The sequence below is a fragment of the Chaetodon trifascialis genome, chromosome 4, assembly GCF_039877785.1.
Source record: "Chaetodon trifascialis isolate fChaTrf1 chromosome 4, fChaTrf1.hap1, whole genome shotgun sequence".
NCBI lineage: Eukaryota > Metazoa > Chordata > Actinopteri > Chaetodontiformes > Chaetodontidae > Chaetodon > Chaetodon trifascialis.
Window position 1 is genome coordinate 5,475,062 of NC_092059.1, and position 15,457 is coordinate 5,490,518.

The following is a 15,457-nucleotide window of genomic DNA, read 5'->3' on the forward strand; positions in this document are numbered from 1 at the left end:
GCAGATTCAGTCCAGGGCACAGCAACAAGGAAGCTGGAGAGGTTTTATCTCTACAGTCGTGAGACCATCCTCAGAGCGGGCATCACACAAGTCCTCCAAACTGAACGTGATGAGTAATGTGTGTCAGTTATGCCCTTAAAAAATATTTAATGTGGGAATGATCTGATCTTAAGTTCAGGCACAAAGATTACTTGGTTAATTGCGGAAAGGTTGTGGTTATGGTTAAAAGAAATCAGCGTCATCTGAACCGCAGCCTCTGGTGTCACAGGAAGATGCCTGCTTCACCCAAACCAGTCAGTGCAGGAGTATGGCCAGTGAATACTAAACGTCTTTTATTTAATGAAAAGAAATGCAATCTTTCTCGCTGCACCAAAAATCTACTGAAGCAAGACCCCAAATAGTGATTTGTATGGAACCTTGTTATGAACCTGACTTGCTGTGCAGGCTGCTGGGCTCATTTCTTCCCATTTTCTCACTGAGGGAAAAAATATGTTTGTTTTACTCATGAGTTAGTTTTTGGGTTTGAAAAGGAAAGATTGACAGTGCACCTGTGGGCTGCCAATGAAGGAGTGACCCTGAAAAAGAGAGGGGGAGCAAGAGGGGGGAGTGGCTGCCGAGAGGTTCCTGGGCTCTGCAAACCACTTCAGTTCTCACTTGAGTGCCTCTCTTTGGGCCTTAACCCACACGGACCCCCACCTAACCGCTTCAGATTGAAATTCCTCCACTCGGCAAGACCCTGTGCTCCCCTCCTCCCCCGGCGCTCGGCACACACCGAGGGGCATTCAAAACGCATTAACACCAAATCAATAGGAAACAGTGAAAAAAGCAAAAAAAGAAAGAGAAAAATCTCCTTAGCAACATAATCTAGACGGCCTGACGAGAGGAGAAGTGAAAAGAAAAGAAAAGGAGAGGGGTGGCGGTGCCGTTTAGGGAGGGAAGAAGAATTGGACACAAAGGCTGGGCACACAGACAGCAACAAAATTGAAAATTAACACAGAAGAAACTGTTCCTTTTTTCACGGGAGCACAATCAGCTACATTAAACCCGAGCCAGGCCCCTCCTCCTCGCCCGGCCTTCCCTCGCCTGTGGACGGAGGCTCCTGCGGGACATGTTCCAGAGAAGCCCGGACGGGAGTTACCAAAGAAAAACATTTACAGCGCTAAATGTTTTAAAGAAAGAGGAGAATTAATCAGGAAATTCATATGAATGTGTCGTTCTAAGTGATCTCTGTGTTGATCTGAAAATGTTTCTCTCCCAAAGTGAATGCGTGCGTCTGTGCATCGCTCTGTGAACTGAGTGTTTGCTGAACTTATCTACATGTCCACAAACACTTGTTGGGGATTTAAGTTGTCTCGTCTGGCCTCTGGACAAACACTCAGTCTGGCTTAATGAACTTAGGCTCTGCGTCTGTGGCAGGACAATGCAGAAGTGCCTGAGAGAGGCTGCCGGTCTGTGTGTGCTCTGGGAGAAGACAGACTGGGTGGGAAATAAAAAGGTAATATGAGAAAATGCCTCCTCTAATGGTACGAGGAAGCATACTTTTATAACGTTATCCTGACAGAGTTATGCTGACGTGTTCATTTGTGTATTTTGGAGGGCAATTAGCATGGAGCAGGAACTCTGGCCACCAGCAGCCCTGTAAATGACCTCTGACCTCCACTACATGATCAGCCCATTGAGAGGAGGTGCTGCTTTAATTAGGAGGTCATTAAGAGCCAACCTCAACCCACCATGGGACCACATAAAGCCAGCACTCACTCCCACCTGCAATCACAAAATCTGCACTGCGGCTTTCATTCAGACGCAGCTGACCAATCACCAAGCCGCGTGTCCTCCTGTGTTCATTGAAGTACATGCAAAGTCTTTTTCTCTCAGTCTAAGAATAAAACATGTTATATTTGAGCAGTTCGGGTAAAACTCAAACGACAAGAACAGTTCATCACGAGAAGGTCGTGTGTGATGTAAACAGAGGCTGAGACTCTGGGGATGCTTCATGGGATGAAATGTAGAGGAAATGAAAATTGAAAAAAGTATGAATGGCGGGTGATCAGCGGAGAGCAGAAGAGAGTCTAAAGAGGGAAGAAACAAAGTCAGATAGAGTGTAAAGGTGAAAGAAAATAGATGACAAGAGAAAGAGTGATTCCGGAGCCCTTTTATTCAAGCCTCTGATTTCACACTCGCACAAAGAGCTTTGGGGACGTTTCATCCTTTTCACATTTCTTCTGCATTTAGTCAGTGTTATTCTGCGGTGCGGTGTCTCCTATATGGGAGAGGGAGCGCTGCCCGGAGAGGAGTCAGCTCCATTCACAGCTTTATAAATCACCTCAGCATGTGCAGACCGTGGCCAATCGGCCAATTACGCCCCCCTGACACACCGGGGCTGATAAAGAAGGCCCCTCACAATGGGATCACAGGCCAGATAAACGACCCTTTAATGAAGTCGCCCACAAAACAGGCCAAAACCGCGCGCCCCACTTACGTATTCCATCATGCCGTTGCCCTCACATTTCCTCTTGCTCAGCCGCCACGGCAGGCACAGCTGGGGAGAGGGAGACACAGAGAAAGAGAGGCAGAGGGAGAGAAAAATGACTCTGTGCTCTGACACTGCTAAGCCCCCCACCCAAGGCCCCTTTCAGACTTTTGGCCGAACAAAAGCATCTGTTGCCATACTGTGCCGCTCAGACCCCCCTTAACAACATGCATACTCGAGCCGGGTGAGGAGCTAAAAAAGGCAGCACTGGGCCGTATGCAGCTGAGGCTGCTCACCTTGTGGCACAACCTATTGTGAGCCCCATTCCAGGAGCTTCTCCATCCATCTTTGTGTCTCCCGGACAAATAGAGAGAGAGGGAGAGAGAGAGAGAGAGAGAGAGAGAGAGAGAGAGAGAGAGAGAGGGAGAAACTTTGTATAACAGAGTGAGAGAGAGGGGCACAAGACTGCAGCTGCAGGATGAATAGGAGAGGGAATGAAGGGATGAGGTGGGAGTGAGAGAGAGAGAAGGGGGCAGCTGCAGGGTGGTCCCACCCCTCCGTCCCTCCACCTCCAGAGTGTTGTTTGGCTTCTCTTAGGATTCAGAACACAAACAACTTCGTGCTACAAGAGCAGACTGTTCCTGTAACGGCGCTGAAAGGATGGACGGGGGGAAAGAATGCGCAGGGAGGGGGCAGAGGTGTATGTGTTTACCGAGATGTTTCACGTGTAAACTATCAGGATGGGAAAGGAGAGATTTTCAGACATCTCAACCCCTGAAAAATCCAGTTTCCCTCCTTTATTTCCTCTCAAAATCACCTTATTGCACTTTGTCTGACTGATCCTGTACTGTATCCTCAGCATCATTGCTCCTCGCTGAGTGAACTATTTGCATAACCAGCCCATCAGGTGAAAATATCCTGCCTGTCTCGTGCGCCCCTCCATTCCTCCAAATTCAGCATATTATGTGGTTTCCTTGGAAATGTGCTGCGTGTGATCTTCACCAGAATGGAAAATAAAGCTCTGTGTGTTTGAGCGATGTTCGGCTGCACAGCGTGAGCTTGTAATGACTGATCTGCTGGCAGGCTGCTGCTCGTTTGAATGGACGGATTGATAACGATGAGCTGGAGACTTACAGGAAAAAACGCAGGAGCTGCGTTGACGTCCTTATTGTAACTTCATGCATTTTGTTCCAATGTTTCATGTCTGTGCTTTGAAGAATAAAGTCAAAGTGTTTCATTGAAGTGTGCATCAATTACATGCTTATTCAGCTTAATATTGTTGGTTCTTTACATTATATACACAGTATATTTATGGAACTGCAGCCAGTTGCCAGTTTATTAGGCACACCTAGCTAAAACTAAAGCAGTGCAACACAGCAGTTGTGCAGCAAACCCCCGCCTCAGGAGGGTTATAACATTTTAATCTGTTTTAAAGAAGTGCTGATTCAACTTTGTGATCATTTTGAAGGCTGCAGTTTGTGTTTTCTGATGAAATGTATCATACATAGAAGTGTTTCTGCTATTTAGAGCACTACCTCTGATATAGATGAGGTGGACAAAGTAATAGAAACACCTGTAGCATAGTATAATTAAACAGCACTGCAGCCTCCAGAATGACAACAGTTTGATTGATTCCTCTCTGAAGCAGGACTGCTGCATTGCATTAGCTTTAGCTGGGTGTAGCTAATAAAATGACAACTGAGGGGATACTGAGCATCATTATTCTTTTTTTTTTTTTTAATCTCATTAGATTAGAGATTTTCAAGATTTTCAATCTAGATAATCATGTTTTTTTTATTCTATTTTTTTCACATTGTTGCTCTTCAGTGAAAACCACATACCTTGAAATTTGATGATTTTGAATTTTTCAGAAAAATTTTTTGTTCTTCTTAAGCTGAATTTACAGTTTCAAGCCCCCGAGAAATGCAACACAGCTGAAGATGGGGCTGTTTTTCTTGGAGATAAACAAATATTCCATATTTGTCTCTTTAGTAAACTACCGTTCAAAGAGCGAATCAGGTGCTGGCTTCAAATGCAGCAGGAGCCAATGAAATGAGAGAGTTCTGGTCGTTTGGTGGAAGAATGAGCGGATGATTAAGACAGCTGCAGGTGCAGAAAGGGTGTCACCAAGTTCAACTCTCTCCGCCCATCCCTCCCCTCACCCTCAGCGGTCGCGGCGTCCAGCGGTCGTCCTCCCCGTCGTCAGACTCCACGGGCTGAACCTCCAGCCTCCTCACCCCGACCCACTGCTTCACACTTTGTGTATGTAACCTTGCTCCTGCTCGGTATTATGGATCAAACAAAAAAATACTCTTTCATCCAAAAATACTTCTTGTGACAAAGTACTTCTGTCTGAAATCCTCTCGTCTATCCTCATGAGGCTTAAAGCCTCTCTGGAGAAGATCACCCACTGACGTCTGTGTGTGTTTTTCTGATTTATATGTAGATCAGGTCTCATCCAAAGATGCTCCTACAGTATCTTCACTGTAGAGATATCTTTTCTCCATCCGCACAAACATCCCCCACTCACACTTAAAACAAATTTACTCTCTCTGGCATTGTCATGCTTCAGAATGAGACTTTTAAGAGTGTGTTTAGCATTCAGGTTTGGTCATTCATCGCCCCGTCTCTGCCAGGAAATCTTTGTTTGGCCGCTCCTCTTCAAACCTTGGAGTGTCAGGCGGGGCGGGGGGATCGATTTGATTCTAATCGGACCATGAAAAGAACATGATCTAACTACTTTCAGACCGGAGTATATTTAGGCCCCCACTCCTCTTTACACTCTCACTCTCTGCGTCCCCCCCCCCCCCCCCCCCCACTTTAGTGCAGGCACAATGAAGCTGGCCAATTTAAAAAGCTTTGAATGTCTCGTCAATGACTTTGTGAATGCAGGGGAGAGAGATTTGGAGAGGAGGAGAGGGAGAGAGGGAGTGAGGAAAGCAGGGAAAAAGAGGGGGAAATGGAGGAAAAAAGGCCAGGGAGCAGACATAAAAATTCCAAGAGTTGTTTAAGCGTGGGTGGGTTCATTTGCATGACAGCGCCATGTGAATAAGACTGACCTCTTGGACCGCCCCAGTGCTAGGCCGAGCTGCAGCCTGACGTGCAGGCTTTGACCCAGCTCATTGACTCTGAATGGATACTCTGTCAAAGGGAGGGACCTTGCAGCTCTCAGCCGGACAGGCATCTGCAGACCTCCTGTTTGACACCCAGCTACCTCTATTTCCATCCGCACTGCTATCACAGACAGCGTGCACACACACACACAACCACACACACATTTACCAAACCATTAGGCAGATCTCCAAAACTCTTATCTCCGACCCCCAGGCCTGTGAGAAGAATCACACGCAGCAGAAAGATGAAGCAAACACCCGTAGAAGCAGCTAAAACATTTGCAAAGACTTTACTTTCTTCAGACAAACACACACACACTCACGCACACACACAGACACGACAGGTGCAGCAAAGCTCTTGCACGTGCAGACCCATCAACACGCTTCACTTGATAGCTCTATGATTTACTGCAGCAGGCAGGTGAGAGGACATAGAGTGGACCGGGGGGTGTCTGAGCGATGTAGTCTGCATACAAATCTTAGTAGCTGCCCCGAACTCCCCCTCAGCCTCACACAAAGTTGTGACTCTGTGCAAACACAAAGCTCGGCCAGCTTACAAACACTCTCTCCATTTATCTGGCTGGCGCAGAGCTGGAACGGCGCAGACAGGAGCTCCCGGCCCTGACCTCCACCGTCTAGGACGCCCGCTGCACTTGGAAATGCAAACAATGTGAAGCAAAACACTTGTTAAATTTCTGTGAACTGACTCCCAAATAAGAAACAGCCTGCGATGAAATGCCTGATAATGAGGGTGGTGCAGATTTTTGTTGCAGATTTTTGTAAAATAATTCTCCATCGAAGCGCTTACATGCTAAATATGGAACCCTGAATCACAACCTCACTCCTTCCAGCACCCAAATCACCCCAACTCGAAACCTTTACATACAATTTACATTTCAAAGGATTCTTTCATGACTTGCAGATTACAGAAGCAACTCGACATGTATTTCATGCCAATCGTGTTATCGTGGACCCTCCAGGTGAATAACTCTGCAACACAGCTGCTTATTACAGAACCACATAAAGCCTGCATGGAACAGGCCGTGCAGGTGGTCGAGGTCAGGAACAAGTGTATGGTTTGTGTGAAAATCAGACTTCCAAATACTGACTTTTAATCATTTTTACTGCTGTGTGAGAAGTTTTAGCTATTATTAATACTAGTATGTGGGGCTGAGTTCATGCAGTGGGCATGGTGTTGCTCTATGCTGAACATTCATCTTTAATAAATATGTAAATGCTTTTAAAGGTGTGTTGTGGAAGAAAGTTACATTTAGGGTTGGAAAGAATCATTTTGACCTTTTAAGTACGCGTACAATATGAATACTACAATATTAAAGTATCAAAAAGTAAGATTACTAACCTGCTACTACTAATTTCATTATCTGTAGATGAAGTGTTTGGTCTGTACCAACTCTATATGGAAAGTATCCTGAGACAAGTTCGAGTTGGCACCATAGAAATAAATTGAACTGAATTATATTTATCACATATATTATTTAAAAATCACTGCTGCATTAAAGTGTTTTGTTTTTTTAATGTTTTCAATGTGAAGTTTTTAACTACTTTTCTTTGGTGGTTTCATCCATAACAGCACATCATATTTTATAACAGCTAATGACAGCTAGCAGATTAGCTAGAGATTTAAAGGAGTAAACGGCGCAATGTTTCCCTCTCAGCTGCAGTGAAGTAGCGGTTTAGCATGAAAACATGAAAAATAAAACTGAAAACATTTAAATAAAGCACAGTTGAAGACTAAAATATTTCGCTCCTGTTCCCAATAAGTGCACTGAAAAGTGGCGGAAATGTTCCCTTTTAACATTAGTTTAATAAGGTTCATTTAACTTCAGTCAGAAAGTACATTTTTAAATGATGTTTTTTTTAAGTTCCTCTTTCTTTCTGACATGTGGCAGCAGGAAAAGCACAGGTGTCGCTCATAGCATTAAAAACGTTGCCTCTGTTTTACTCCAGTGTCCCAGGAAGTCATGACAGTGTGACAGCAAGCCAGCATGAACAAAACCTGCACCCTGAAACTGATGCAGCTACATGGAATTCAGCCATCTTTCATTTTATTATTTACACCTGTGCTTTTCCTTCTGTCACCTGTAAGAATGTCTTTGAGGAAAAAAAGTCTAGATTTTATACATAATTATATGAAAACAATTGCAATTCAAATTATATATTTTTTTATTACCTTGAAAGAAATAAATGAGTCATGTCTTGTGGTATAACACCGTGAGTAGGAATAAATATATAGACTAATTAATTAATTAATTAATTAATATGGTCTACAAACAAAACTTTTACTTTATGTTTTTGTTAACTGCAGCTCTTGAATCTACTCCTAAGACCTCCTAAGATTTCTTTTCAGACTTTATTCATTTAAAGGTTTATTCATTTATCATTTATTTGTTTGCCCCTAATGGATTTATCTTCATTTAAGTACTGTAACTGTAGATTTAACACACCCAATATTCCAAATGCGACTAGAAAACAACTTATTAAACAGTTTTATTTCACATGATGTCTGCAATTGTGAAGAAAAGTACTCAAAATGGGATTACAGCGTGATCTAGTTTAAAAAGAATCACATGAATTTTAGAAATCTGAGAATATGAGACGTACGAAACAGAGCAGACCTCCGGGCTGTGCTCCTGTGGAGGGCGTCTCTGTGCTGCTACGCCTGCTCACTCGCTGAGCTGGAGGGTGGATGCAGCTGCTCACCAAACTCCAGCCAGTTCATGTGATGCCCCAAACTACCCAGTGCACAATTAGCTGCCTGTTGTATAATAAACCCAGCAGGGATTGATGGGTTTCTCTGCTACTGCACCTTGTGATGTCCTCATGCAAAAATAGTTAGATTTACTTTGAGATGATTGCAATTCAACAGGATCTTCAGCATTTCTGAAAATGTCTTCCTGCAGGTTTTGAGAGCTTCGTCTTAGCTCTGTATCTGAGAATTAGACAAAAACACTCCTCAAGAAAAGACAGTAAACGACTGTCTGTGGCTGCCTGCTGCCAATTAACATATATAAATCTGATAATCCTCTCATAAAAAGAACCACATGCACCGGCGGGAAGGAACACATTCATGAGAAATGCAGGGCGGATTTCGATTACATCAGCTCGTGTTTTTGCACAACAGTGGAATGAATATAAATGAGCTCCAAAACGCCAACAGCTGTAACGATGAAGACGACAAAAACAGAGGAAGAAATCAGATCGATGCTTCCTTCATTGTCCAAATGAGCCGAACGAGGCAGAGTCTCCAAGTGCGGCTGGATCCTGACAGCTCACTCTCTACCTCCCTTTAAACTTCTGAATGTCTCTCAGAAAATCACATTAGAGGAACACTACAGGCCTAATAAAAGATGGGAAAATGTGGGCATCATCTCAATTAAGGAACGTGCAAGCTTTCCCATTTGTTTGAAAGCTTCAGTTGCACCCAGTGAAAACTAGGATGAAGTCTGAGAGACGAGCCGAGACACTAACAGGCAACAATGAAAATCAACATAATGGCAAACTCAACTCAACATGACACTTTTCCTAATCATTATTAAATCTGAGGAAAGAACACACGGAAATATAAGTCAGAAATATTATTTATTTAAAAATAAAGTCCCTCTTAAAGCAGTTTGGAGCCATGAAAGCCTCGATCTGTCCTCACTGCCTGCATGAATTCTGGAGGACAGCAAAGAGGATGCTGCTTAAAAGCTGCAGATCTGTGAGCTGATTGGATCAAAGGTGCAGTGGAAGTTACTCTCACTGGAGCAGTTCAAACATCCCATCAGACAGGGAGGGGGGAGGAAAAGGTGATTGACAGGTATAAGGTGGCGGTAACATGTGGATGAAACATTTTGGCTTGTTTGCTTCTTCACAGTCCGATGCACAGAGGACAGAGAGATTGCGGCCCATGTCTATTCACGTCCCCGGCCGGCGACAAAAGACGCAGCCCGGACACACATTCCAGTCTGCTTCCGCTCCAGCACACAAGCTCAATCCCAGGGATTTCCCCTTTGAGAGGGAGAAAAGGGGCTACAATATCACCTCCTTTTAGACTGAGGGAGAGACTGGTCGGGGTAACCGGGTGGAGGGACTCCTGTCATTCACTCTTTGAAACATTTCCTGATTTAGGTTTCACAGGAAGTCAGGATCTCTCTGTTGTGAGCAGACGAGGGGTGAGAACCTTTCAGGTTTGGTTGCTGCTGCTCCTGGAGGAGGTGACTGCTTTCCATTTGCAGCTACAGCTGTTTTTAATGCGTGAATTTGAGTAAGAACTTATGTCCGTGATGGAAAATGTTCTGTTTTCTGTGCAGATTAGCATATTTTCATGCAAAGCTTAAAATCATGGCTCTGCTCCGGTAACAGGCCGATCATTAACGAAGATAAAGCAGCATCTTCGGCTTCATAGAAACGGGTGAGGAGCCCAGTAATGAGTCCTTACAGCTGATAACAGAGAGAACATGCACTACAAAGTGACCAACAATGGACTCGCTTCCTGTTCCCAAAAGGATGGAATCGCAGGACTATTTGACAACTCAAGCAAGAAAAGATTGAAATAAGGGCTGTTCTGTGCTGTCTCTGTAATGGCATTTGCTTAGTCTTTCGGAAACATCAGAGGAGGCCGTCGGACAAATCAGGCCTCGAACAATGAGCTTTAATAAACACATTTCTGGGGGAACTTAACCGTGATCGGCGTCACTATCAGTTGGTGTTTATCTCATTTTCGAGACTCGTTAATTGTGTGCGCCATAAAGCTCAGACACATACACATGCCCCGTTGAGTGTGGACGTCCAGACGCACTCGTTGGCGCAGGGGCACACTTCAGTCTGGAGTGTCTGGTCTGAGCAGCTCTGTGAGACTGAGAAGCGTCTCTCTAATTAGAGGGAGCCTGGTGCAGGACATCTCTATAGGCCATCAACAGGGCCCTCGCAGGCTTTGTTCAGCAGCCTCTTCTTACGCCGAGCCTGTCACTTTACTTTTCTATAGGAGCGAGGGCCGTGCTCCCTAACAGTGTTGTCTGTTCCCAATCACAGAAACAGTTTGTGGACACTTTAAAGCTGCAACACAACAGTCCCGAACTGAAAGAGAAGCCGTTTCAGGATTTTGCACCAAACTTTTAAACGTTAGCTTGTTGATCTCGACCGGTGGATTGAAAACGCTCATCAGCACCTGGTGTGAGACATTAAAAGGGGCTTCTTGTCTTTGTTTATCAGGCTAAGTTGTCACAGCGTTTTAAAATGCAATTATTTCCAACTCATTTTTGCATAGAAACCTAATTATTCACCGAGATATAAATTAGATTCCACATTCATGGAGACCATGAACCCCCTAAACTCCTGCAGGATGCTATTCACAGGCAAGCCTCTTTCTCTCTCCGCTCCCCTTTTCTCTGCAGACCATGAGATGGAGAGTAGCCACTGCAGCTGCTATTCACATCAACCAGATAATTGTTAATGAAAAGTCATTGCATGGCATTATGTTGTCCACAGGATCATTGTTCATTTTCCCCCATCGCCATTGAGATCTATATGGAGGACCAGAGTGTTTCCTTTGAGTTTTGGTATTCAGGATCTGTTGCCTGGTAACTAATAAAGGGGCAAATCATCCACTGTATTGGCCAAGATGGGCCGCAGACTGGCCCTGCACAACAATGCAAGGTTTGTAAAAAGGCGTTGATACAAGTTAATGACGCTTGTTCAACAAAACATTAATGGACTTCTTCACGGTATAATATGGCATGGGATGCGATGTGAATGAGAGGGGGGAACTTTAGCACTGCACTTTAACAAGTTTGTGTGTTTTTTACTACTGGGAGGAGCTGGACGCACACACACACACACACACACACACACACACACACACACACACACACACACACACACACACACACACACACACACACACACACACACACACACACACACACACACACACACTTTTTCCCTCTCTTTGATGCACTTGCACAGACTCTCATGCTGGAAATGCTGAGTTCCACTGAGGAAAATCAGCCTGGACTAACCAACCTCTGCAGAGAATCAACCTTTTTTTTTCCCTTTTTAAATCCCCTGTTTAAATGTAATTTTCATGTTACTGAATAGGCCAGTGATTAATTGCCCATCAGCGTGATTTGAAAAGGGGTGAACAGTGGAGGGTAACCGCTGCACTATAAAGTAAAAGGCGCACAGCACTGCGGAGAAAGAAGAGGCAGTGAGAGGAGGGGCCCTGGGAGCTTTACGCATTTCTGAAATTCTCTCTCCCTTTTTTTCATCTAACGTTTAAACAGTGAGTGATATTGCACCGGCCCCATTTGTTGCACCGGCTTCCTAACCGAAGCGGACAAAAAACTGCAGCCCTGTCACCCCGAGCAGAATAAAGGGAATCAAAGGATTTTTCCCTTAAATGGACTAATTTTCTCCTTGAATTATGAAAGTAATGGCTAGGTAACAGCCTGTGCTCAGTACCCGACGGCTTAATGCTTCCTAAATCCTTCCACGTGGCTCCACTAGTCCTGGCAATTAGGCCTCATTATAGCCTCATAAAGGATCTCATTTGTGGGATTACTTAATAGACAATGAAATTTTATCGTGCAGAATTATGGAAAAATAATATTAGAGCTCGCATGGTGTGATGAGGGCGCGCGCCACGCATCATTCCGCTTGGTTTGCTCTCTCTCTCTCTCTCTCTCTCTCTCTCTCTCTCTCTCTCTCTCTCTGTTATCTGTACCATAACAACTCTGTGCGTCTTTCTTGTCAAACGCCGGATTCACTTTATTATAGCAATTACTGTCTGTGTGACTGACATGTTTGCTTTTGTCATCATTGTGGTTGGATTTTAAAGACTTTCTAATTCTTTCAAAACGCTGCATCTTAACTCACAGTTCGCTACCTCAGCTGCTTATTCTCATGTTAAAGTTAAAGGCAGATTTGTTGAAGTGATGGTGGAATATAAGCAGTGGTTTATTATCAACAGGCCTCTTCCACCCGCGTCTGTGGAGTCAGTGTGTTTTTCCGTCTCTCGGTGGACAAACTAACATGTTGTTGTGCTGGACCTGGACCTACTGACGGCTCGCCTCTGTCTGAAGGTCCGAGGCGTTGCTTGGCAGATGAAAGCAGAAACTAAACCTACCGGTGACCCGCCTGGGGATCAAACTCGCTAATTATTGTCACAAGATGAGGGATTAGCGCATTTCTGAAATAGTTGCCTGTTTACCCCCGCACAGACCGGCCATTATAAACACTTTCTAATTGAATCCTAATCGCCATCAAATAACCGCAGCCAGTTCATACTTCTTTAATTGCTGGAAGTGAAACCTGGACCAACCGGATTCAGAGAATGATTAGGCTGCAAAGCAATTAGTGCTCATAGTCGCGTGGACAATTCTTTAAATCGTATTTGGGGAAAATAGGAAATAAGTAGGTCTAGATAAAGCTTCGCTTTGCATGTTAGACTGATTACGCAGTCATTTCAAATAATAAGACCATTTTAATTGGTCTATAGATTGAATTTGTGGAAAAAGTGAATAATAACCAAATCACCTTTAGTCAGTTGAAAGCGTAAACAGTCATTATTCTGTTATAAGAAAGAAATTAAAGTCTATTGCTGTGTCTGTTTTCACTGCACCTGCTCCAACAGGTCTGTCAACTGTTTCTCGTTCATCTGATGTATTTAATGCATGTTTCACTTTTTTTTTCTTTTTAAAAAAATATGACTTGGTGATCAGAGTTTAAAATGTTCCACATTACATTTTACAGTTCAGATTTGATTCTGGTCACTTCCTCAAATATCCTGGAAATTCAAGTTTCACGGCATAAATACAGATTTTAGCAGCATGTTTGTGCGATTTTATTTTAAGTTTTATTTCATTTTGTTTGAAATGAAGGTTTAGTTATTGAAAAGAATGCAGACGTACTTACATTCCTTCATATGGTTCTTTTTTAAAATCCTTAAATATACATTTATTTTAAAGTGGCCGGTTATATTATTCTAGTGTCCAAGACTTTTCCAAATTCGGGGATAAAAAAGAGTAAATCTGCAAGTTGTGATTGGAGGCCCGCTGAGACATCACGTGGTTTGGGTCGCTGACAGTATAAACCCTTGGAGACGGGTGCGCACGTGGGTGACGCTGCAGGGCCAACCCTCTTCGGGTCCCTTTTGTTGAACCATCAAACATAAGCACCTTTGGAGATCCCGAGGGGTTCAGATGAGAAACAGCTATCATCTTGTGCAAGGAGCGATCAGTTATCAGCGGCACAGCCATGTCGAGGTCTTTTTACGTTGATTCTTTAATAATCAAGGATACGGTGCGACCTGGACCAGCTGAGCATCCAGGACAAGACTTCCTAATTCCCATCAGCATGCACTCTCCGAGCGTAATGACTGTCACCGCTCCGGTGTGCCCATCCAGGAAAAACGGGACTTTCTGTGTTTGCCCGCTGTGCGTCACGTCCCACATTCACTCTTCCCGCAGCGGCATTCCCATGCTAAAGAGTCAGTTTCCAGGAGCGGAGGCACAGTATTGTCAGAGGATAGCCCATCAGCAGTCTCCCGCACTCGCGCACCCGGGACATACACCTGTCTGCACGCCCACCTTCAGCGTCACAGATCCCAGGAGATACCACTGTCTTTCTATTGGTAAGCCACCTGTTTGTCACGGTCTCAGTTCACAACGAGGAGCACTGTTTGGCACCTGTTTGATAGCCTCGCTACACTTCATGGTGCACTTTCAGGCAATTAGATGAATTTGTCAGATCGGTTTTTACGCACAAGGTTTTACGCGCAGTGTATTGTTCCATTGTCTTTAATTGAGTTTAGACTTTTAATACTAAAAAGATAAACCTCTGACATGGTTTTTTTTCCTCCAACAGGCGCCTCTGAGAGCAGCCACATACAGAATGGCAAGAGGATGCGCACGGCATTCACGAGCACGCAACTCCTGGAACTTGAAAGGGAGTTTTCCACGAACATGTATCTTTCAAGACTCAGAAGAATCGAAATCGCCACGTATTTGAACCTGTCAGAGAAACAGGTGAAAATCTGGTTTCAGAACCGCAGGGTGAAGCACAAGAAGGAGGGCAAAGCCACCCAAAGGAGCGCGCACAGCGGTTGCAAGTGCACAACCGCTCACACAGACTATTCAAGGTCAGAGGACGAGGAGTCTCTTTCTCCGGCCTCTGCTGAGGAAGAGAAAGAGGTGTCACCCATCTGAGAGCGATCCCCGCCGCTGGCACGTCCTCCGCCCTGCTACACCTACGGCTTATCGCGCAACCTCTGGGCCAGAAACCACCTGCATGAAGTCTGAAAAGAAATGTTGAAAATGTCAGTTGTTCTTCACTCGAAGCTTATCCTGCATTTAAACTGAAAAGTGAATAAACGATTTAAACATATAAGAAATATTGGGAAACTTGACCTTGTATGCGTAATAGAGTGATGTATTTTGATCCCTTCAGGGCTCTCGCCTCACATGTCCAGGTCTCGTTCTTTATCCCCACTAAATGTTTTCAACTGCTGCCCGACATCCCATCGCTGTCAGTGAGGTTGTGTGGTAATGAAAGCCCTAACCTGCGGCCTAACCTGTGTGGAACCTGTACGCAACAATTTGTAAACTATGTATATGTGTATTTATTGTAATAAACATGACGAGTTGACCTAAGAGGTTGTCAGTGTATTAACTTATTATGATCAATGAGTTCATTTATAAAAAAAAATAAAGGACATAGTACTGCAAATATTTGTAGCATTGATGAGAATTTGAAAAAGAAAAAAGTACTTTTGCATCAATGCTAGTCGAAGAACTTCAATTAAAATGGGCACGGAAATAATTTTCCTTTATTTTTGCATTTTAAAGTGTATATAAATATACTGCATAGACTGTAA

General features: G+C 44.1%; 1 protein-coding gene across 1 annotated transcript; it reads left to right on the forward strand.

Annotated features, from left to right (window-relative positions):
* The first annotated feature begins 13,734 nt into the window (after positions 1-13,734).
* Positions 13,735-14,901, forward strand: gsx2 (GS homeobox 2). The gene is made up of 2 exons (XM_070961401.1): positions 13,735-14,215; positions 14,449-14,901. Exons 1-2 carry the CDS (start codon positions 13,840-13,842, stop codon positions 14,787-14,789), a joined length of 717 nt encoding a protein of 238 aa, XP_070817502.1. The 5' UTR covers positions 13,735-13,839; the 3' UTR covers positions 14,790-14,901.
* The last annotated feature ends 556 nt before the right edge of the window (positions 14,902-15,457 follow it).